This window comes from Schistocerca serialis, chromosome 2 (assembly GCF_023864345.2).
Source record: "Schistocerca serialis cubense isolate TAMUIC-IGC-003099 chromosome 2, iqSchSeri2.2, whole genome shotgun sequence".
NCBI lineage: Eukaryota > Metazoa > Arthropoda > Insecta > Orthoptera > Acrididae > Schistocerca > Schistocerca serialis.
The window spans coordinates 225,605,330-225,628,472 of record NC_064639.1 but is presented as its reverse complement, the minus strand read 5'-3'; the positions used below and the strand labels follow the sequence as shown (position 1 = coordinate 225,628,472).

The 23,143-nt window shown below is 44.3% G+C and overlaps 1 protein-coding gene across 1 annotated transcript in view; it reads right to left on the bottom strand.

The window, feature by feature from the left end:
* Positions 1-2,608: 2,608 nt before the first annotated feature.
* The window catches only part of LOC126455492 (UDP-glucosyltransferase 2-like), an 88,695-nt gene continuing 68,160 nt past the window's right edge, over positions 2,609-23,143 (bottom strand). Inside the window, exons 6-7 of the mRNA XM_050091243.1 lie at positions 15,690-15,909; positions 2,609-3,002 (exon numbers count right to left, since the gene is read on the bottom strand). Coding sequence (XP_049947200.1) covers positions 2,723-3,002; positions 15,690-15,909 — 500 coding nt within the window. The 3' untranslated portion in view covers positions 2,609-2,722. The remainder of the gene's footprint in view (positions 3,003-15,689; positions 15,910-23,143) is intronic.

The following is a 23,143-nucleotide window of genomic DNA, read 5'->3' as shown; positions in this document are numbered from 1 at the left end:
TGGTAGTGAAACATGGACTGTGGGAAAACCGGACCAGAAGAGAATCGAAGCATTTGAGATGTGGTGCTATAGACGAATGTTGAAAATTAGGTGGACTGATAAGGTAAGGAACGAGGAGGCTCTACGCAGAATCGGAGAGGAAAGGAATATGTGGAAAACACTGATAAGGAGAAGGGACAGGATGATAGGACATCTACTAAGACATGAGGGAATGACTTCCATGGTACTAGAGGGAGCTGAAGAGGGCAAAAACTGTAGAGGAAGACAGAGATTGGAATACGTCAAGCAAATAATTGAGGACGTAGGTTGCAAGTGCTACTCTGAGATGAAGAGGTTAGCACAGGAAAGGAATTCGTGGCGGGCTGCATCAAACCGGTCGGTAGACTGATGACCAACCAAAAAAAAAAAAAAAAAAAAAAAAAAAAAAAAAAAAAAATAAAAAAAAAAAAAAAAAAAGAAAAAAAAAATGGTCGTTGTGCGCACAGCACTCCATGGAGTCGCCAATCAATACTGACCTCTGACAGTTGCTGTGGTCTGGGCATGGCAGTCTTGCGCACATACCTCAACCAATAACGTAACACTATTTTGTAAACGTCCCCATGGCAACGCCTCAGTGTTGTCACATCTGTTTTCGCTTGCAGCCGTCAGCATTTCACAGTTGATAGCTGGCAACAGCGCTGCGTGCTCTCAGATGACTTCTTACACTGTCTCAACTATATGCCAGTGCGTGTCAAACATTGTGCTGCAATTCAGTTTCCAATTCCAAGTGTTCGTCCACATATGGGGCTCCCTCTCCTTAAGCATGAAAGTGCCAGGTGACACACGAGCGCTGCATATGCGACAATCCGACGCCTTGGGTTCACTGTCAGCAATCATACTTCATACAGCCCCATCTTGGCCCCATCCAGTTTTCATCTGTTTACAAAATTTAAAGAACACCTTTGAGTACTTCAGTTTGATAGCGATGAAGTGGTCCCCGGAGAGGTGAGGAGGTAGCTCTGTTAACGAAGTCAAATATTCTACAGTGATGGTATCAATGAATTGGGAGAAATGTGTTCCTTGCCAATGTGACTGCATTGAGAAATAAATAAGACGACATGCAAACTAAAGAGGCACAATGTTAATAACGTTTTTTTTAATTTAAATAACTTTATCAGTTTTTTCATAAAAAATTCGGAGGCTTTAATTATGAGCACGCCGTCGTACAATGCACGCACTAGGCAAAACGAAAGGCTTTTACTTCTCCTCCCTGAACATTAATTTCTTTCGAAATTTCTGCTTAGTTTTCTTTAGTGCGCGTTTAGTGTACAGATCGAACAACACCAAGAAGAGGCTATAATTCTGTCTGCCATACTGCCTTCTCAACTACTGCTTTCCTTCCACGCCCTTTGACTGCTCTTGAAATGTCTATGTGTTTCTATACTCAGTGACTCAGGTCAGTGGGGCAGTCAGAACTTCTAGGAACGGAGTTACGTGGAAGGGTATTTAAAGAATGTATGTGAAATTACTGTGGATGATGAATAAATGTAGGCGAAATGTGATGAGAGGAAGAATATTAATCAGTACTGCATGTGGAGGAACCACTTGCAAATGACTTTGAAGCCAGAATTGTCCAAAAGCAAATAAAGGGTTGGGGGTTGTTTCTGGGGGAGGAGACCAGACAGCGAGGTCATCGGTCTCATCGGATTAGGGAAGAAAGGGGAAGAAAGTCGGCCGTGCCCTTTAAAAGGAACCATCCCGGCATTTGCCTAGAGTGATTTAGGGAAATCATGGAAAACCTAAATCAGGATGGCCGGACGCGGGACTGAACCGTCGTCCTCTCGAAAGCGAGTCCAGTGTGCTAACTGTTGTGACTTGGTAAGACAGCCAAGTCACTATGAGAGGAAGCCGAAAGGCACGCGCTTAAGCTCACGCAGGCTGGCGCGAGGTCTGGAACAGTTAAGGGAATTAATAGTAGCAAATAAAGTAGGTAGTTGATGTAATACTTAACTTTAATCCATAAGTGGTGTACATCAGTCTGACGGTACAGGCATCACAAGTTAAATATCTATTGATAATGGCGCCTTGCTAGGTCGTAGCAAATGACGTAGCTGAAGGCTATGCTAACTATCGTCTCGGCAAATGAGAGCGTATTTGTCAGTGAACCTTTCCTAGCAAAAACGGCTGTACAACTGGGGCGAGTGCTAGGACGTCTCACTAGACCTGCCGTGTGGTGGCGCTCGGTTTGCAATCACTGACAGTGGCGACACGCGGGTCCGACGTGTACTAGCGGACCGCGGCCGATTTAAAGGCTACCACCTAGCAAGTGTGGTGTCTGGCGGTGACACCACACTAACCACTGCTCCATCTCACCAAATAAAATAACAATGAAACAGCGAAAGTTTTATCACTGAGGGTAATCTGTACGACTCACAAAATAAAATTATCAACATGAATAATGCTGATTCCTGAGTACATCCCTGCATTGGACAGTGAAACGCAGGGTCTCGAATGCAGAAAAATTACACCCACCTTCAGTTCAGTAGACTTTATTTGATTTTTGAATACAGTCTTCATTGCAAGTCTCAGAAAAGAACAGTCTGTTAGAGTAATACTGCGCTATCATGTCGGTGTAAGTTATGAACTATGCGACATGGCCGATACAGCAAGAAACACGCGATTCAAACTCTGCGTACAATTTTTGTAAGTTGAAATGCACTTGACCTTAAACTCAATGACAGTATCATTGCTTCTTGTGCTTGCGCTTACTGCGTTTCACCGCTGCTATTATTCGCCGCACAATGAAGAATGCGCCGCAAAAGATGGCAGCCGCTGCCAGCAGCAGGAAGGCGATGGCGTCGAGCAGCAGCAGCTGCCACCAGTACAGGTCGAGAGCGGCACTGCGCATGTGCGGGGCCCCCTTGTGACGAACCACGTACTCGATCCACCACACGGCGCGCTCCTCTGCCTCCGCCTTGTGCTCGCGGAATATGGATGACAGTTTCCTCACGTTGTCTCGGTACCTGCGGATGAAATGCAAGTGTGTGTAAAACCGATTGAGAGGGATACAGTATCTGAATAAGATTAAAACCTGTAACGAGGCCGAGGAACAAAGGCAGATTGTTATCTCTGTGAGTGACGCTGCAAGACGTCAGATATCGCCTAAACAAGCAACACTCTTGGGGAAAGGAGATGAATGTTAGAATTAACAAGGGGAGCGGAAGGAAATACGAGGGGCATTCTATAAGTAATGTTGCACTTTTTTTTCTCCAATAATTTCCGTAGAAAAATTCGGAAATCGTTGCGCGACATAGTGGACGTTTCCGCTTAGCCCCTATAGTTTCATGAACTTCCGATAGGTGGGTGCTTACGTAACCTCGAAAATGGCGTCTGCAACGGAGGTGCTTTACAAGAAGAGAGCTGTCATTGAGTTTCTTTTGGCGGAAGACGAGAGCATCACAGATCACAGGCGCTTGCAAGAATGTCTACGAAGACCTGTCAATGAACAAAAGCACGGTGAGTCATTGGGCGTGATTTCTACACTACTGGCCATTAAAATTGCTACACCAAGAAGAAATGCAAATGATAAACGGGTATTCATTGGACAAATACCTTATACTAGAACTGAGATGTGATTGCATTTTCACGCAATTTCGGTGATATTGAGAAAGCAGTACCCAGAACAACCACCTCTGGCCGTAATAACGGCCTCGATACGCTGAGCACTGAGTCAAACACAGCTTAGATGGCGTGTACAGGTACAGCTGCCCATGCAGCTTCAACACGATACCACAGTTCATCAAAAGCAGCGACTGGCGTATTGTGACGAGCCAGTTCCTCGGCCACCATTGACCAGACGATTTCAGTTGGTGAGAGATCTGGAGAATGTGCTGGCCAGGTCAGCAGTCGAACATTTTCTGTATGCAGAAAGACCTGTACAGGACCTGCAACACGCGGTCGTGCATTATCCTGCTGAAATGTAGGGTTTCGCAGGGATCGAATAAAGGGTAGAGCCACGGGTCGCAACACATCTGAAATGTTCAAAGTGCCGCCAATGCGAACAAGAGGTGACCGAGACGTGTAACCAGTGGCATCCCATACCATCACGCTGGGAGATACGCCAGTATGGCGATGACGAATACTCGCTTCCAATGTGCGTTCACCGCGATGTCGCCAAACACGGATGCGACCATCGTAATGCTGTAAACAGAATCTGGATTCATCCGAAAAATGACGTTTTGTCATTCGTGCACCCAGGTTCGTCGTTGAGCACGCCATCGCATGCGCTCCTGTCTGTGATGCAGCGTCAAAGGTAACCGCAGCCATGGTCTCCGAGCTGATAGTCCATGCTGCTGCAAACGTCGTCTAACTGTTCGTGCAGATGGTTGTTGTCTTGCAAACGTCCCCATCTGTTGACACAGGGATCGATGCGTGGCTGCACGATCCGTTACAGCCATGCGGATAAGATGCCTGTCATCTCGACTGCTAGTGATACGAGGCCGTTGGGATCCAGCACGGCGTTCCGTATTACCCTCCTGAACCCACCGATTCCATATTCTGCTAACAGTCATTGGATCTCGACCAACGCGAGCAGCAATGTCGCGATACGATAAACCGGAATCGCGATAGGCTACAATCCGACCTTTATTAAAGTCGGAACCGTGATGGTATGCATTTCTTCACCTTACACGAGTCATCACAACAACGTTTAACCAGGCAACGCCGGTGAACTGCTGTTTGTGTATGAGAAATCGGTTGGAAACTTTTCTCATGTGAGCACGTTTTAGGTGTCGCCACCGGCGCCAACCTTGTTTGAATGCTCTGAAAAGCTAATCATTTGCATATCACAGCATCTTCTTCCTGTCGGGAAAATTTCGCGTCTGTAGCACGTCATCTTCGTGGTGTAGCAGTTTTAATGGTCAGTAGTGTATTATTTTCGAAAGAAGGTCACATGAACCTGTCCGATTTTCCGCGTGCCGGCCGTCCGTACACAGTTGTGCAATGTTGGAATGTCCGGATACTCTTACTGGTGGTGATCGATGGATCACAAACACCTCGCTGCTGAAATGGACATCTCTAGCAGTAGCCTTGACACAGTCGTCCAAAACCGGAGGGGGACTCAAAGAAGAGTGCCCGCTGCGTTTTGTTCGCTGTCTAACAGAAGACCATCTGTGTGGAACTGCTTGCACATTACGAAGCTGATGGTGACAATTTATTGTCGAGCATCGTTACAGATCATGAAACATGGGTTCATCACTAACAATTGGAAACAAAACCTCAATCCATGGAGTGGTGCAACACCACCTCTCTTCCGAAGGAAAAGTTCAACCCGCACGCTCAGCTGGTAAAGTCATTGGACTGTTCTACCTCATCCACCCTACAGCTATCTCGCGCCTTGCGACTACCATCTGTTTGGTCGAATGAAGTATGCACTCCATGGGCAGCAGTACTTGGAGGATGGGGAGATTACTGATGCAGCAAGACATTGGCGTCGATGCCATCCAGCAGACGATGATGATGATGTTTGGTTTGTGGGGCGCTCAACTGCGCGGTTATATGCGTCTGTACAAATTCCCAACCTTGCTCAGACCAAACTCGCCACTTTCTTGAATGATGATGAAATGATGCGGACAACACAAACACCCAGTCATCTGGAGGCAGGTGAAAATCCCTGACCCCGCCGGAATCGAACCCGGGACCTCGTGCTCGGGAAGCGAGAACGCGACCGCGGGACCACGAGCTGCGGACCATCTAGCAGAGTGGTACCATAGGGGTCAAAGGCACTCCCAGTAAAGTGACCTAACGCCGTGACATAGGACGGAGTGAAACGTGCTGCAAGGGCGATACCTCGCTCCCGATTCCCGAGTACGTCTGTCGTGCTGCGATGTGAGGCTCTCTTTCATTTGCTTAGACAGACCAGGCTGGTGCCGCGGGCTGAGCTAGGTTTATGGTCGTTGTCGATGAAAGAGGTCGCTGGCGGTCTGGTTTGGGTACGACGCGCTCGGTACAGAAAAATTCCGTTGGAGTTCGCTGGGCAAGTAAGAAGAAACAGTGTAAACACGGCAAGTGCTGGGCTGGAATGTTTGGGGGAAGGGACCGAACAGCGAGGTCATCGGTCTCATCGGATTAGGGAAGGACAGGGAAGGAAGTCGGCCGTGCCCTTTCGGAGGAACCATCCCGGCATTTGCCTGGAGCGATTTAGGGAAATCACGGAAAACCTAAATCAGGATGGCCGCACGGCAAGGAGGACGTTCCTCCGCTGAGGACAAGCCGTTACCAGCAGACGTGCTGGCTTGTGTCAACGTCTGTTTTCCAGATTTCGCTGGCGGAGTCGGTTTACCCGGAGGACGAAGCCTTGCTGCTCCTGGACTTATTGAAACTGAGTGACTGCCGTAATTATCCGCGTGCGTTGGTGGTTTTTCTCAGATCCGGGAAGTGGAGTGTTTAGCACGATTCTTGGAATACTATTCGGCAGCTTGTCCGTTTGCCCCGTTGTGGTGCATCACTTTGTTCTTTATTTCGACATGTACCCATATTGCTTATTTAGTGCCCTTGTGGCGTGTTCATGTCGCTCTAGCAACGCCATATTCAGCCTCCCTCTTGGATGTAATTTTGGCTTCTATTGCAAAGCGTTTCTGCTTTATTGTGTTCACCTGTTGACTGAGCTTTAGGTGTTCAAAAAGGTTCAAATGGCTCTAAGCACTATGGGAGTTAACATCTGGGGTCATCAGTTCCCTAGACTTGGAACTACTTAAACCTAACTAACCTAAGGACATCACACACATCCATGCCCGAGGCAGGATTCGAACCTGCGAACATAGCAGCAGCGCGGTTCCGGACTGAAGCTCCTAGAACCGCTCGACCACAGCGGCCGGATTTATATGTTATCATGTCAGTTCTAGTGCCCCGCTGTAAATTTTTTGATGGGTGTTTGGCTATTTGTCACCTTTTGGTATTTCATGTTTGAATTTGGTAAACGCTGCAACCTTTCTTGAAGCAACCTTTTTTATAATTGCGTTAAAAATGGCGGTTGTGTTCAAGTGTTTTGGTGTGTTACAGAAGTCAGTTATAATCTGGTTCCTTAGGCCTGTGCCTGCGTGACCTGGGTGGACCCTGTGCATGCCTGTTTTGGTTGACGTGTCGGCTGAGAGCCTTGACCGCTTTTAGAACACGCTACTAGGGGTCACGCTTTACAGGGACCACTCTCTATCCTGCCCGTTATCTTTGGTATCTGTTTGTGAAGTTCACTATGTGCGTCTTTTATTTATTTATTTATTTTCTTAACTACAGAATCTTAAACCTGTTTATTAGGACATTTGGATGAAACCTAAAAGACTCCTGAAAGCACACGCAAATTCTGTTACTATCTTGAAAGTTTTAATTGTTTTGTTTTATATTATTTCTAATGAAAGAATGATTCCCTTCTTAAACTCACTTTAATACACGATAATTGCCTGGTGCTCAGTTCACATTTGTAATAATAATAATTTTGTGGTCCAATAAATTCAAAAATGTTTTAAACAAATAATTCTCAATTCACCCCTCCACGATAGCACCATTCCTAATGGGTTAAACCGCCGCTCGAAGTGTCCACGCGGTTTGAAGCGCCATATCAGCGATTGCGCGGCCCCTCCCGCCGGAGATTCGAGCCCTCCCTTGGGCATGGATGTGTGTGTTGTTCTTAGCGTAAGTTAGTTTAAGTAGTGTGTAAGTCTAGCAGTTTAGTCCCTTAGGAATTCACACACATTTGAACATTTTGTGTTAAACCGAGCACACGCAGTGGTACCGTAGTATTACGCTCCACGAAGAACACGTTCAAAACTAGGTTTCTGTAGCCAAAAAAAAAAAAAAAAAAAAAAAAAAAGGTGGGGAATAATACGGTGTGTTGGAATCGTGAGCAAAACCAACCTACCTTATAAGAAACATATATTTTGCATTACTTATTGTACGCTCCCATATGACGAATGTGGAGCAGCCTGTCTATTAAGAGAGACAAGACAAATTTTTGAAGTGCAAGGACTAAGAAGTTTTGTTAAACTTTCAAACGCACAAGAGATGAAGCATCAATTCCAGAAAGTACAAGACATGACAGCAGACGGAAAATATGTTTAAAGAGGAGACACCTGTAGGGGAATCTTATAGAATTGGGTTTACAGCTGGTAAAAGCACTTACCTTTTTCAACGATAACATTTTGATAAGTTAGTTAATTAATTGTAAGTTTCATGGTTAATAATATCGACCTGTCGCTAAGATGTAAACTGAGTCTATTTTACAATTATATTACAATTTCCAGTACAGAAATATGACAAAATGCTGACCATTTACACGAATATCTTCAGCTGCGTTCTTTTTGCTATCGTACAGTGATTTATATTTAACTATGCTCAATCATTCTCACTTAAACAAAACACACACACGCACACACACACACACACACACACACACACACACACACACACACACACACACACACACAAGTGCAGACGCACGCATAGCAGGTGAAGAAATATTTTTGTGGCTGTATGCCTCACGCCTTCCAGTAACTTTCTAAGGCTGATTCATTTCTCTTTCTCGTATTATTTTTGTGCATGTTACTATTATTTTCAGTCTAAGGCGATGTGCTCCTTATGCTTTAGAATTCAGGTTCTTAACCTTTTCCACGTATCTTAATTTAGAATATTTTGAGTCATTTATTGATTTACCATTAGGTATTATTTCTAAAGGTATGTTCAGGACTTGTACTGTTCTAAATTGTATTTATTATGTTTTATCTGAAATCAGTAACAGCCAGTTTCCAGAGACCTAGTCGTCAGTTTTCAAGAAAATATCATTTGTATATCGAAGTATTAAAGTCTCCCGATTTGGCATGATTATAATATTTTCTTTAATAACGATACCCCCTCCGCAACCGATGTTGCAGACGCACACCTTTACAGTGGTGTTCGACCCCGATGTACATCGGTTTGAATCCTGCTGACAGATGAACTTCTCACTGCCGGTATTTGGCCAGCAAGAGGAGCAGTGTGGGGCAAGGGAGAAGGTGGGTGGGGCGTAAACTTTCCGAACATTAGTCTTTACGCTTATGTACTGGATTAAGTTCCAAACTGGTCTGCAGAGCCTCGTAAAATGAAGGCATGTGGCACTGTTGATGGTAATATGTCCTTCGGATGGGGATTTTAAATTGGCGACCCTCTGGGAGCTATGCAGAGGAGTAGGCGAAGCACTAGCATCAGATTTCACTACCTCCCTTCTTGCATCATCGTCATCATCTAAAACAAACTTAACACTAAACTATACACGCATTCATTACACTCATGTATATACACTGCACAAATACATGTGTAATGCAGTTCTCGCGTATCAGCAAGGAAAGGAGTCAATGTGTGGAGAAGAAAAACCCCATTTCCAACTGAGCGACTGAAGCCACCTTGTGTTATATCTCAGCTAGAAATACCACAAGATATTTAATTGAATTTAAGAATTATAATAGCGGATCCAACATCTATCTCTGTGATACATTTGTAGTGATTACTCGTCATTCTGAAGATGCTGTTTCGATCTGTACACATCTTCGTTTACTTAATGCGACACAGTCAATCCTTTTCGTTAGATATCATGAAAGCCAGCTACCAGCAAGACCTCCATAATACTTGAGCTTCTCTTACTTTGTTCACTAGTTTAGAAGTCTACACTACATGTACAGTTAATAAACGATTTCGGTTTCAATTAACATTGTTCAAATCTTTTTATCTAAATTACATCAGCGCGCACAGTGGCATTATGCAGTCTTTCTCTCCACCCTCCGAACAGGAAAGAAACGGGGGGAAACCTCATACGTGGTACAGTGAAAAGTGCTCTCTGCCATAAACGTCAAAGTGGTTTACAGAGTCTCGACGCGGTTATGTGTGTAGAACATTACATCGGATGCCCGAAGCAAAGATGACATCCTAATGAAGCTAGCAGAAACGAAGAAAAAGCTTACTTCCACAAAAAACAGTAAACTGACATCTCTTGAAATCTACGTCTTCACCATATGGTGCGTGCTGGATGGTACTCTTACCACTATCGGTCATTTCCTTTCCTGTTCCACTCGCAAATAGAGCGAGGGAGAAGTGACTGTCTCTAAGCCTTCTACGAGTCCTGATCTCTCTAATCTTATCTTCGTGGTTCTTATGCGAAATGTACGTACACTGCAGTATAATCGTTTTGCAGTCAACTTCAAATGCCGGTCCTCTAAATCTTCTCAATAGTGTTCCTCGAAGAGAACGTTACCTTCCGTTCGCTGAGTCCCATGTGGGTTCCCGAAGTATCTCCGCAGTAGTTGCATGTTGTTCGAACCTACCGGTAACAAATGCAGCAGCCCGCCTCTGAATTGCTTCGATCTCTTCCATTAATTCTACCTCGCGCGGATCCCGAACACTCAAACAGTACCCAACAACGTGTCGCACTAGTGTGATAAATGCGGTGTCCTTAGAGGTGAATCATACTTTTTCTTCCAATAAACCGAAGTCCGCAATTCGCCTTCCCTATTACAGTAGTTACTTACTCACTCCATTTGATACTGCTTTGCAACTTTAGGCCTAGAATTTTTGTCGACGTGAGTGTGTCAAGCGGCATGCTACTAATGCTGTATTCAAATATTATTGTCTTATTATTCCTACTCATCTGCAGTAACTTCCATTTTTCTAGTTTTACAGCTTGCTGCCGTTCATCAAATAGAAATTTTATCTCAGTCATCTTGTATCCTCTACGGTCACTCAGCACATGCACTGTCCCATACATCTCACCATCATCAGCAAACAACGACAGATTGCTACTCACCCTGTGGGACACATCATTTATGTAAACAGAGTACAACAGTGGTCCTATCACACTTCCCTGGGACACTCTTCAAGCTACCCTTGCCTCTGCTGAGCATTTGCTGTTGAGGGCAGAATACTGGGTCCTGTCACTTAAGAAGTATTCGAGTCACTCACGTGTCTGGGGCCGATTCTGCGTGCTTGTAACTTCGTTAACAGTCGGCAGTGTGGCACCATGTCAAACATTTTCCAGAAATCTAGGAATATGGAATCTGCCTTTTTCCCTTCATGGTTCACAGTATATCATGTGAGGAAAGGACAAGCTGAATTTTACACGAGTAATGCTTTCTAAAGCCATACTGATTTGTGAACAGTAGCTTTATCCTCTCAAGGAAATGTATTATATTCGTACAGAGAATATTTTCAAGGATTCTGCAGGGCCGGCCGCGGTGGTCTAGCGGTTCTAGGCGCGCAGTCCGGAACCGCGCGACTGCTACGGTCGCAGGTTCGAATCCTGCTTCGGGCATGGATGTGTGTGATGTCCCTAGGTTAGTTAGGCTTAAGTAGTTCTAAGTTCTAGGGGACTGATGACCACAGATGTTAAGTCCCATAGTGCTCAGAACCATTTGATTCTGCAGGAAACCGATGTGAAGGATACTCGTCTGTAATTGTGCGGATCCGGGTTTTTACCCTTCTTCACCTGCGCTTTTTCCCGGTCACTTGGGACTTTGCGCTGGGCGAGAGATACACGATCAGTGCAAGCTAAGTAAGGGGCCAGTGCTGTTGAGTATTCATTGTAAAACTGACTAGGGATTGGATTAGGACCTGGCGACTTATGCGCTTTCAACTCTTTCAGCTAGGCCAGGGATGTTTATTACTATGTTCTCCGTACGGGAGTCTGTGCGATGGTACAACGACGTTACGTTGGTAAAATTATCCTGCATGAATAATTTCTTAAATGCGAAATTTAAAACTTCGCCTTAACTTTTGTTGTCTTCTACTGCCGCAACACATCAACGAGAGAGAGGATAGAAGCGCCAGACCCACTCAGCGATTTTAAATAGGACCTGTATTTTCTGGGGTTATCGGCAAGATCTTTTGGTAAGGTATGACGGTGGTATAATTGTGTAAGCTCCGCGCATCGATCTTTTTACAGACGCACAAACTTTTGTTAATGTTTGTCTTTCGTCATCTGAGCGTTCTCTTTTGAACCGAGAGAGGAAAAACCTTTGCTTCTTCAGCATTTTTCGAATTTAGTTATTAAAACACGGTGGGTGTTTCCCGTCCTTAATCCACTTACTTGGTACATACTTCTCGAGAAAATCATTTACAATCCATTTAAACTTTGCCCACAATTCCTCTATGTCCGTTGTATTGGAACTAAATAATATCAATTCATTGTCTAAGTGGGATGATAACAACTGTCTGTCTGCTCTTACTAGTAGAAATACTCTCTTAGCCATCTTGATTGTTTTATTAACTTTAGTAACCAAAGTCTCTGTAATGACATCATGATCACTAATCCCTGTCTCTACGCTGACGCCGTCGACTAGGTCAGACCTGTTTGTAGTCACAAGATCGAAAATATTTCCATCATGTGGGGGCTGTGGAACTAGCTGCCCAAGACAGTTTTCGGAAAACGTGTTCGAAAGAACGTCGAACCACTGTCTGTCTGTAGTCCCGGCAATGAGTCCATAGACGTCCCAGTCTGTACTCGGTATGTTAAAGCCTTTTCCAGGTAATATTGTGTAATCTGGGTATTTCCGTGATGCTGGCCGTATAGTTTCTTTGAAATGGTCTAAAACAGTCACAGCGGAGAAGAAGTGAAACGCTGAACGTAAGAAACCTGAAGAAGAAACTGGAAGTATTAGAAACTGGGTGCAACAGAGCGAAGATAATAATTAAATGGAAACAGTACAAAATGAGGAAGTAATAGAATGAATAGCTAGAGAAAAGAATATGTGAAAAACCTTGGCCAGAAGAAAGGAGAAGTTAAGGGAACAAACGCCGCTGTCACCAGGAATAGGAACAGTACAAAGTAGATGGAGAACGGAATAAAAACTATAGTAGTAGTATCATATGGTATCAAAGCAAAGGAAAAAAATGAAATGGTTGTATGGCGGTACTGGCCCAGACTTCCCGTCTTGAGTTATTCGGCCGCCTGTTACAAGTTTGGCTTCAAATGGCTCTGAGCACTATGGGACTTAACATCTGAGGTCATCAGTCCGCTAGAACTTTGAACTACTTAAACCTAACTAACCTAAGGACATCACACACATCCATGCCCGAGGCAGGATTCGAACCTGCGACCGTAGCGGTCGCGCGGTTCCAGACTGTAGCGCCTAGAACCGCTCGGCCAATCCGGTCGGCTGTTACAAGTTTTTCTACGAGGGTTGGTCAATATGAAATGCAACATTTTTCTCTGAACGCAGATTGGTTTTATTCAGGATTCAAACACATAATAAAATTTCCAACTCTTTTTACTGTAGAATCCCATTTTTTACTATAATCTCCGTTCATTGTGACGGTCTTACTCCACCTTACTGGAAGGGTCTGCATGCCCTCATGGTATCACTCTACTGTTCGACGTTGGAGTCAACGTCTTACTGCTTCAATAGCCTCCTAATCATCTACGTACTGCTTTCCGCCAGGTGCATCATTAATTGGGCCAAACAGACGGAAGGGGCGAGATCGAGGCTGTAGTCGCGCCGGGTAGCCGTTCGGTCAAAGGCGTCTTGCCGCGGTTCGCGCGGCTCCCTCCGTCGGGGGTTCGGGTCCTCCCTTGGGCGTGTGTGTGTGTGTGTGTGTGTGTGTGTGTGTGTGTGTGTGTGTTGTCCTCAGCCTAAGTTAATTTAGGTTAAGTAGTGTGTAAGCCTAGGGACTGATGACCCCATAAGTTTTTTCCCACAGAACTTACCACAAATTTCCAATTTTCGGGGCTGTAGGGTGGATGAGGAAGAACAGTCCAATGAAGTTTAGTGAGCTCCTCTCTGGAGCACAGGCATGTGTGAGGCCTTGCGTTGCAGTGGAGAAGTTCGTTTGCGTTTTTGTGACGACGAACACGCTGAACTCGTTTCCTGAGGGTAGCTCAATACACTTCCGAGTTGATCGTTGACACCACGATGGAAGACGTCAAACAGAATAACCCCTTCAGTGTACCAGAAGACCGTCGCCGTGACTACACCGGCTGAGGGTGCGTCTTTTAACTTTTTCTTCGGAGGCGAAGTGGTGTGGCTGGCACACGGGAGAATCAACAGGTTTGCGCGACCTTGTTGCGATGAGGACAGACGCCTCTCCCAACGACTCACCGAGCTTTTGTTCTCTGCCAGGTCGCTGCTTACATTCTGCAAGCGCCTATGAATGTCTGCGATATTCTAGTTTTCCGCCAGCAGTGACAGCTCTCTGACTGGAACGTACCTCCGTTGCAGACACCATTTTAGCCACACGACATTTCCATTTACCATTTTGAAGGCTACGTACTGCAGTGCCACCTATCGGAAGTTCATGAAACTATAGGGTCTGAAGCGGGAACACTCCACCGAAGAAACTCTCTGCTGCCACGTGAAATCGAACTCTTCGCTCCGCGATCTACAGGCGGCGACTCTAACCAGTTGCCCACGAGCAGCGGGCAAAGCAGTGTGAAGTATGGTGCTTAAATTATTTGCAGTGATTCTGTACTTTGCCGGAACCTCTCACACACAGTCACATCGTTATATATATATATATATATATATATATATATATATATATGTGTGTGTGTGTGTGTGTGTGTGTGTGTGTGTGTGTGTGTGTGTGTGTGTGTGTGTGTGTGTGTTAGCGAGGTGACAAAATTTTGTCAAGTGCAACTGCTAATTGCCATGCGATTACTCGTAATATTGATCAAAAAGCTTCAGTTAAAGTGAGAGGAGAAAGTACAAACTGGATCAGACTAGGAAAAGGAGTAAGACAAGGATGCTGTCTATCACCTACTCTTTTCAACCTCTACTTGGAAAATATGATTGACCAATGCTCATTTGATTACAAAGGAGTAGAAATTGGAGGAAGAAGAGCAGGGTGTTTGAGGTTTGCTGATGACATGGTCCTTCTAGCCACAGGGGAAAAAGAATTACAGGATTTGGTGGACACCATTGCAACTAACGGAAAAAAATATGGAATGAAAATTAACACAAATAAAACAAAAGTATTGGCACTAGGAGGAAATAAGGAAATAAAAATTATGCTGAATGGAGAAATACCAGAACAGGTGCAAAATTTTAAGTATTTTGGAAGCCGGATAGACACCGGCTGGATAGCAATGGCAAAAGAGGCGTTTCATAAGAAAAGGAGAATTTTCTGCAGCGGTCTGGAAAGAGAACTCAGAAAGAGACTCATTAATGTCTTGTATGGAGTGTTCTTCTATATGGCGCTGAAACATGGACTATGAGGAAAAAAGACAGAGAAAGGCTGGAGACTTTTGAGATTTGGACATGGCGGAGGATGGAAAGAAAAAGTTGGATGGACAGAGTAAAAAATGAACTTAGAAGAGTGGGAGAGAAAAAACAGTTACTAGATGTAATAAAGAGAAGAAAAAGAAATTAGATTGGGCATATATGAAGAAAGAATGACGGACTGATAAAAACGGTTTTAGAAGGTTATGTAGAAGGGAAAAGGAAGCGAGGAAAGAAGAGATTCCAGATACTGGCTTACGTGATGGACGGTACAACATACAGTAGCCTTAAGAAGGAAGCAATGGATCGCAGTAAATGGAGAGGCAAAGGACCTGCTAATATAGCAGATAACTGATGATGATGATGATGATGACTCGTAGGGGCTAAAACATGAAATGTGTGCCGAGTCACGAGAATGGTTATTGTCATAAATTAGCATAGATGTGTCAAAACTGACTGAATTACATACACGAAAGTACATACTTTGGATCATCAAGGATGGAACGTGTGCGCTGCAAGACGGTGTCCTTGCTGATGTCTTCCAGTAGTAGCTTCAGCCCGATCTCTGCTTCCTCCACCTTAGCCGCGTTGTGCTTCTGATCAGCGAAGAACGGGATGATCAGAAACGGAACTGCGTGGTACGCTGCTTCGTTCATGCTCTGAAGACCTCCCTGCATGATGAAGAGACGCACGTTTGGATGACCTGTGAAACGGAAACATCGCTGTATTCAGGCTGCTGTAGAACAGTGACTTAAATTCTATGAGAGTAAAAAAATCCGTAGCAGCTTGGTTTTATTCAATGATATCTATGTAATGGGTTGGTCATGGTTTCACTGGTTCTTGTTCTGAGTGCACTCCGAACCAGAACTACAAGGGACGTCTCCTCGCCAACATCTAAAATACTCCGTGAATGGCCCAATATCTAAATGACAATGCGTGTTAAAAGTGAATCAGCACCGGACGACATATTGAAAAATGTCAAATACAAAGCTAATCTCAGATTCGTCATCTACTAGTTGTGAGCATAGTGAATATGAAGATATGACTGATAAAGCAATGTAGCAAAGCGTAAATATCATAATTTATTATAAACTAACGAGTCATTTTCTATGTATAATTCTGTGGAACCGAAACCGTGGACAGAAAGGGTCCTTACCCCTTGCTCAAACGCTTTCCGGATCAACGGGAAGTTACTGACGTATCGCGTCCGTACAGACAACATCCAGCGAACGGAGCAGATGCTGAAACTATAGTGATGACAGTGGAATTCACTACGGAGGAATCATACAAATTTTTTTCTGGATAATGTCGTTGCACGAGATGAGACTTGGCGCTACCAGTACTGTCAAAACGACGCTCACTGGAATCACGTATTTTATTACTCTTTAATGTAACTATTTTATTGAACTTTTAATATGTTTATTTTTCAGGTAGATTACCTAAAAATCAGGCCTACTATAATTCTGAAATAGTATCTTCATGAAAACTATTTTAGTAGGCGAAGTAGAGATTCATACGTTTATTTCTTTTTCTTATTGTTACTTCATCCCTCTCCTCCCACAAGGGCTGGGGTTGGTGTGTCAGCAGTATGCCATTCCGGTCTTCAACCAACAGCCTCAAAATATAAAGAAACACGAAAATAAATATAATTTGAAGGTGAAGGTTTTACAGGTGTTTCTAAAATCATTAAAGTAAAAAATTTTTGGTGTTCACATAAAAATATTAAAATTGTGTCTTCCTTTGTTGCTTCTGTTTAAAAACGAATAAATAAAAAATAAAAACAGAAATATATGTTTAAAACACATTGCAGAAATGGTGACGTTCGTCTAACCACAGTATTGTACTTTTACTAAAAAGCTGAAGGACTTTCTCTGGGAAAAAAAGGATTTGGGAAGGAGAAGATTTGTTCTACAGAACTGAAGGGTAGCGGGTAAGAAGTATAGAGTTCCGTTAGGCAGAAACTATGGAACGTAAGTGTTGGTGTGGAAAGTAGGGAGACAGAAAGTGAAGAGGAGGCTGGTGAGTGGGACACATCTGTGCTGTCAAGACGAGAAAGGATGGTGCAAGATGGAGAAGGAAGAGATAAGGGGGAGGGGCTGATATGGAATGGGACACGTTGGGGAGAGTAATAGTTCGTAAGATGGATAAACATTGGGGCGGATTTCATTTTTTGGGAGAATGAGTCGGTTGAAGTTGGTATGGCATAGGGTATGGAGTGTGTGCAGATGCAGGGACTGTCGGATCTGTTTGTAAAGTCAAGTCAGCATACCAGGTGTGGTGATCAGAGGGGAACAACGCAGTTACAGAAACCTATACTAGTGGCCATTAAAATTGCTACACCAAGAAGAAATGCAGATGATAAACGGGTATTCACTGGACAAATATATTATACTAGAACTGACATGTGATTACATTTCCACGCAGTTTGGGTACATCGATCCTGAGAAATCAGTACCCAGAACAACCACGTCTGGCCATAATGACGGCCTTGATATAGATGGGATGGCGTGTACAGGTAGAGCTGCCCATGCAGCTTCAATACTATATCACAGTTCATCAAGAGTAGTGACTGGCGTATTGTGACGAGCCAGTTGCTCGGCCACCATTGACCAGACGTTTTCAATTGATGAGAGATCTGGAGAATGTGCAGACCAGGGCAGCAGTCGAACATTTTTTGCATCCAGAGAGACCCGTGCAGAACCTGCAACATGCGGTGGTGCACTATGCTGCTGAAATGTAGGGTTTCACAGTGATCGCATGAAGGGTAGAGCCACGGGTCGTAACACATCTGAAATGTAACGTCCACTGTTCAAAGTGCCGTCAATGCGAACAAAAAGGTGACCGAGACGTGTAACGAATGGCACCCCATCACGGCGGGTGATACGCCAATATGGCGATGACGAATACACGCTTCCAATATGCGTTCGCCGCGATGTCGCCAGACACGCATGCGACCATCATTACGCTGTAAGCAGAACCTGGATTCATCCGAAAAAATTAAGTTTTGCCATTCGTGCACCCAGGTTCGTCGTTGAGTACCCCATCGCAGGCGGTCGTGTATGTGATGCAGCGTCAAGGGCAACCGCAGCCATGGTGTCCGAGCTGATAGTCCCTGCTGCTGCAAACGTTGTCGAACTGTTCGTGCAGATGGTTGTTGTCTTGCAAACGTCCCCAACTCAGGGATCGAGACGTGGCTGCACGATCCGTTACATCCATGCGGATAAGATGCCTATCATCTCGACTGTTAGTGATGCGAGGCCGTTGGGATCCAGCACGGCGTTCCGTATTACCCTCCTGAACCCACCGATTCCATATTCAGCTAACAGACATTGGATCTCGACCAACGCGATCAGCAATGTCGCGATACGATAAACCGCAACCGCGAGAGGCTACAATCCGACCTTTATCAAAGTCGGAAACGTGATGGTACGCATTTCTCCTCCTTACACAAGGCATCACAACGTTTCACCAGGCAACGCCGGTCAACTGCTGTTTGTGTATGAGAAATCGGTTGGAAACTTTCCCCATGTCAGCACGCTGTAGGTTCACCACCGGCGCCAACCATGTGTGAATGCTCTGAAAAGCCAATCATTTGCATATCACAGCATCTTCCTCCTGTTGGTTAAATTTCGCGTCTGTAGCACGTCATCTTCGTGGTGTAGTGTAGTTTACGGGTAGCACAGGATATGCGGAAAGGGAGGCGGAAAAATTGACGTTCAAAGACTTAGATAGACTAATAGACCTTAGTTGAAGTGTATGTCCATGCAGCATTCGCATAGGAGAGGACTGGTCGAATCAAGGTTTTATAGGCATGGAGGGTAGCGGGTGATATAATTCCCAAGTGTAGCCAGTTGACAGTGTTGGCTGTTTCAATCTGTTGTAGGCTTTTGCTGGATGATTTGTACCTGAAATGACCATTTTGGTTGCCATTCGAGTCTTAGTTAATTGCATAGGACGGTACTAAATCGTGAGGTAGTATTCATGGGGGCAGCGACTGTATGTGGTTCTTCTTATGGTTATTGTGTAGGTTTTGGAGGAGTTGACCTTGAGGAGTCATTGGTGGCACTAGGAAGTAAACTGATTAAGGTGAATTTGGAGGGATCATTGGAATTTTTCGAGTCTATGGTAAAGGGCGAGGAAAACGATGTCAGTAGCGTGCTGAAGGAAGTGAACTGATGTAGGGTGTTTGGGCATGTCGGCAGTGTAGCAGAGATAAAGGAGAGAAGAGAGGATGGAGCCTTGGGGCGCTCTTGCGGTAAGAAGAAGGTACCGGGATTGGCATTGTTAATAGTGACAAAGGATGGGCAATTAAATAGTAAGCCTGGAATGAAGCGAGCATTATGAAGTGGAAGTGGATTTTGAAAAGACGACCGGAATGTCATACATGTTCATCGGATTTTTTAAGGTAGAGGGATACAAAAACAGCGGAGTTTTAGTTGTCGTGCGTGTGTGTATTGATCAGTTTTTATTATACGATACGGCAGGGCAGGACAAAGGAACGAACATCGAACTTAGCGAGTAAAGAGCCATCGAGCTTTTTTTTCTGAACATTTTAGACGTAAGGATGCAAACCACAGAGAGCGAGTCTATAGACATTCTCACCCAGGACACCCTCTGAAAACGATGAAGCCAGCCATTCCATAAAGGCAAGCTGTTCCAACGCCGCTCCATAGGACCACCTAGTGGCAAGTACTTATAGCTAGTTTTTGTAACGGTAGTGTTTGTAACGGTAGTGCTTGGTCAGTTAAGCACCAATCTCAAGACTGAATTCATGTGACACAATATTATATATTAGGTCCTCTTATAAGGTACGTAGCTTACTTGTCAATGTATTCGAGTATGCTACCACATATGTTCGTTGTGCTTGTACTTTCATGAAAATTATGACCTTCTTGGCCGGTGTTCTGATGATAAGCTTTGTCCGAAATGGGTAAACAAATTTTTAGAAAGCAGACTGTAGTTATCAGTGACCAAATCACAAGTCTCCACAACGGTTTTATATTGTAACATATATGTTCGATCAAAGCTATGTAGGATTCGAAAAGGGGGGTCTGCTGTATGAGGACATACTCCGATCTTTCAGCGCACATTTTTGACTAAACAGCACAAAACTTTCACCGAACATGCACTGTACTCCACACCTTCTGATGGTAATGCAGCGAGATACACACTTTGCAGATATACCAGTATTCCAGACGCATAATGTTAATGCTTCAATCAATTCCAAAAGACGCTCTCACAAACAATTTGTAGGAGCCAAACATATATCCTGTACTGACAGACAAACGAAGAAACAGAATACATAAAACAATTTTTCAGCTTCATTCAAGTTTATTTACCTGTATTCTTCACCATGACAGCATGCTGCCTTTATTGGGTGCTTTACAGTTAAGCTCATATAAACTTTTAAATATACTGTATATGCCTTTGGAGTACGATGAGGTCTATTTCCTGGGTGTGCCAGTGAGTTTACATAAAGACCTTTGTCCTGTTCAGAAAGATTTATTTATTTTCAGGGTGCACCATTGTTTTTGTTATGGGCTTCAGTCCGAGGAATGGTTTGATGCAGCTCTCCATGCTACTCTGTCATGTACAAGCCACTTCAGCCCTGCATAACTTTATTGGGTGCTTTACAGTTAAGCTCACATAAACTTTTAAATATACTGTATATGCCTTTGGAGTACGATGAGGTCTATTACCTGGGTGTGCCAGTGAGGTTACATACAGACCTTTGTCCTGTTCAGAAAGATTTATTTATTTTTAGGGTGCACCATTGTTTTTGTTATGGGCTTCAGTCCGAAGAATGGTTTGATGCAGCTCTCCATGCTACTCTGTCATGTACAAGCCACTTCATCCCTGCATAACTACTGCGACCTACATCCATATGAACCTGCTTACTACATACACTCAGAAAATTTTTCATCATCCTTTTATTTTGAAATTCATCTCACAGAAAACAAGAGTTGGCTATGTGCCATGCGTACAACTTCATTTGATCATTTTCAAAGCACCCAGATAAAAAAATAAAAAAATAAAAAATACGTTCTGGACTGTCCCTTTGTTCGAATGCATGCTTGAATCCACCGTGGTATACCGTCGGACACATCATCGAGCCAGCCCTGGTGCCAAGTCCCACTGGACTCGCATTCGGGAGGACGACGGTTCAATCCCGCGTCCGGCCATCCTGATTTGGGTTTTCCGTGATTTCCCTAAATCACTCCAGGCAAATGCCGGGATGGTTCCTCTGAAAGGGCACGGCCGACGTCCTTCCCCATCCTTCCCTAATCCGATGAGACCGATGACCACGCTGTCTGGTCTCCTTCCCCAAACATCCAACCAACCATCCAATGGCGATCCTACGCATATCACGCATGGTGTGTGGTCATTGCGAAGTCCCAAACTAGCTTGTTTCAATCGATTCCACACATTTTCGATTGGGTGAGTGCCCGGTTAACTGGCAGGCCACTCCATTCGGTTGATCCTAGCATGCTGAATGAGTGTGTTCACGAGAACAGCATAATGAGCACGCTAATTATTATTCATCAACATTAAATCATTACGAAAATGTTAGGGATACAGTCATACTACTGGCTGCAGAACCTCGTCCTTTTAGCACAGAGCATTGATATTGCCCCCTACAACCACGAGAAGTGTACGGTGGCACCGTGTAATGCCACCCCCTAACATCACTCCACCCCCACCATGTTACACGTATGGGATACGGTGTTGGAGTTGTTCCATTTTACCGAGTTGTCTCGAAACACGTTGTTTGCGATTATCAGGGTAGAAACATACGAGTTTCGCCTGTAAACACCCGACGCCAATCCTGGGGCTTCTATTCTGCACGACATCTTGCCCATTTGTAATAGAGTTCATGATGTTGTAATGTATATCGTGGTACTCGCCATGCTCGTCGGGTATGGAGATTCACATATAGCAATCATCTGCTAACAGTATGACGAGATAAATGGTTTCTTGTAGCCTCTTCGAACGCCGAATTAAGATTTGAAGCACTTAGCCCAGGATTCCTTTGAATCCAAATTCGTAGATACCGATCATACTGTGCACCTGTCGAACGTGGAAGCCCTGTGCGGTGAAAGTATCTGTCAATTGGAAACCGATTTGAAGTGAGAGCCACATCACTTCGACTTCGGTACACATGTCTAGTGACGTCCGTGTTTGACAAGTGTTCCGCATGTAACGTGAAGACGCGAACTCGATCATTGTATGTGGTTCTCCTTCGTGGCATGATGGGCTTCACTCTGTTGTTCCACAGACATCTCTAATGTGTCGTTACTGACGATTTAATTATAAGTGGAATGCTGAAATCCATACGAGCGTGGCGCTCTACCCGCAGGTAGCGCTACGGTGACGATGTGTATGCTTACAAACAACGTCAGCGGTGACCCTTCGATTGGCACAGGAACAGTCACAAAATCAACACAGATGCACCACATATCGAGGAGACGGGACACTTTTGCATATACTCAGACCATGATCTCCCTCTACATTCATTGCTACCAATACTTCCCTCCATTGCCAACTTAATGATTCTTTGACACCTCAGGATGGATCACAGCAACTGATCCTTTCTTTTTATCAAGCTGTGCTGCAAATTCCTTTTTTTTTTTTTTTTTTTTTTTTTTTGCAGTTTGGTTCAGCATCTCGCCTGTTATTCGATGTATCCATTTAATTTTCAACAGTCCCTTGTATCACCACGATTCATGTGCTTCTCTAAACTGTTTATCGTTCACATTGAATTTCCATACAAGGTTATATTCCATACAATCATCTTCAGCAGAGACTTCCTAACAAATTTGTATTCTATGTTGGCAATTTTTTTCTTCTTGAGAAACGCTTTCCTTCTTATTGTCAGCATGTATTTAGTATGGGTTTTACTTTGGCCGTCGTACGTGTGTTATAAACACCTAGGCTTC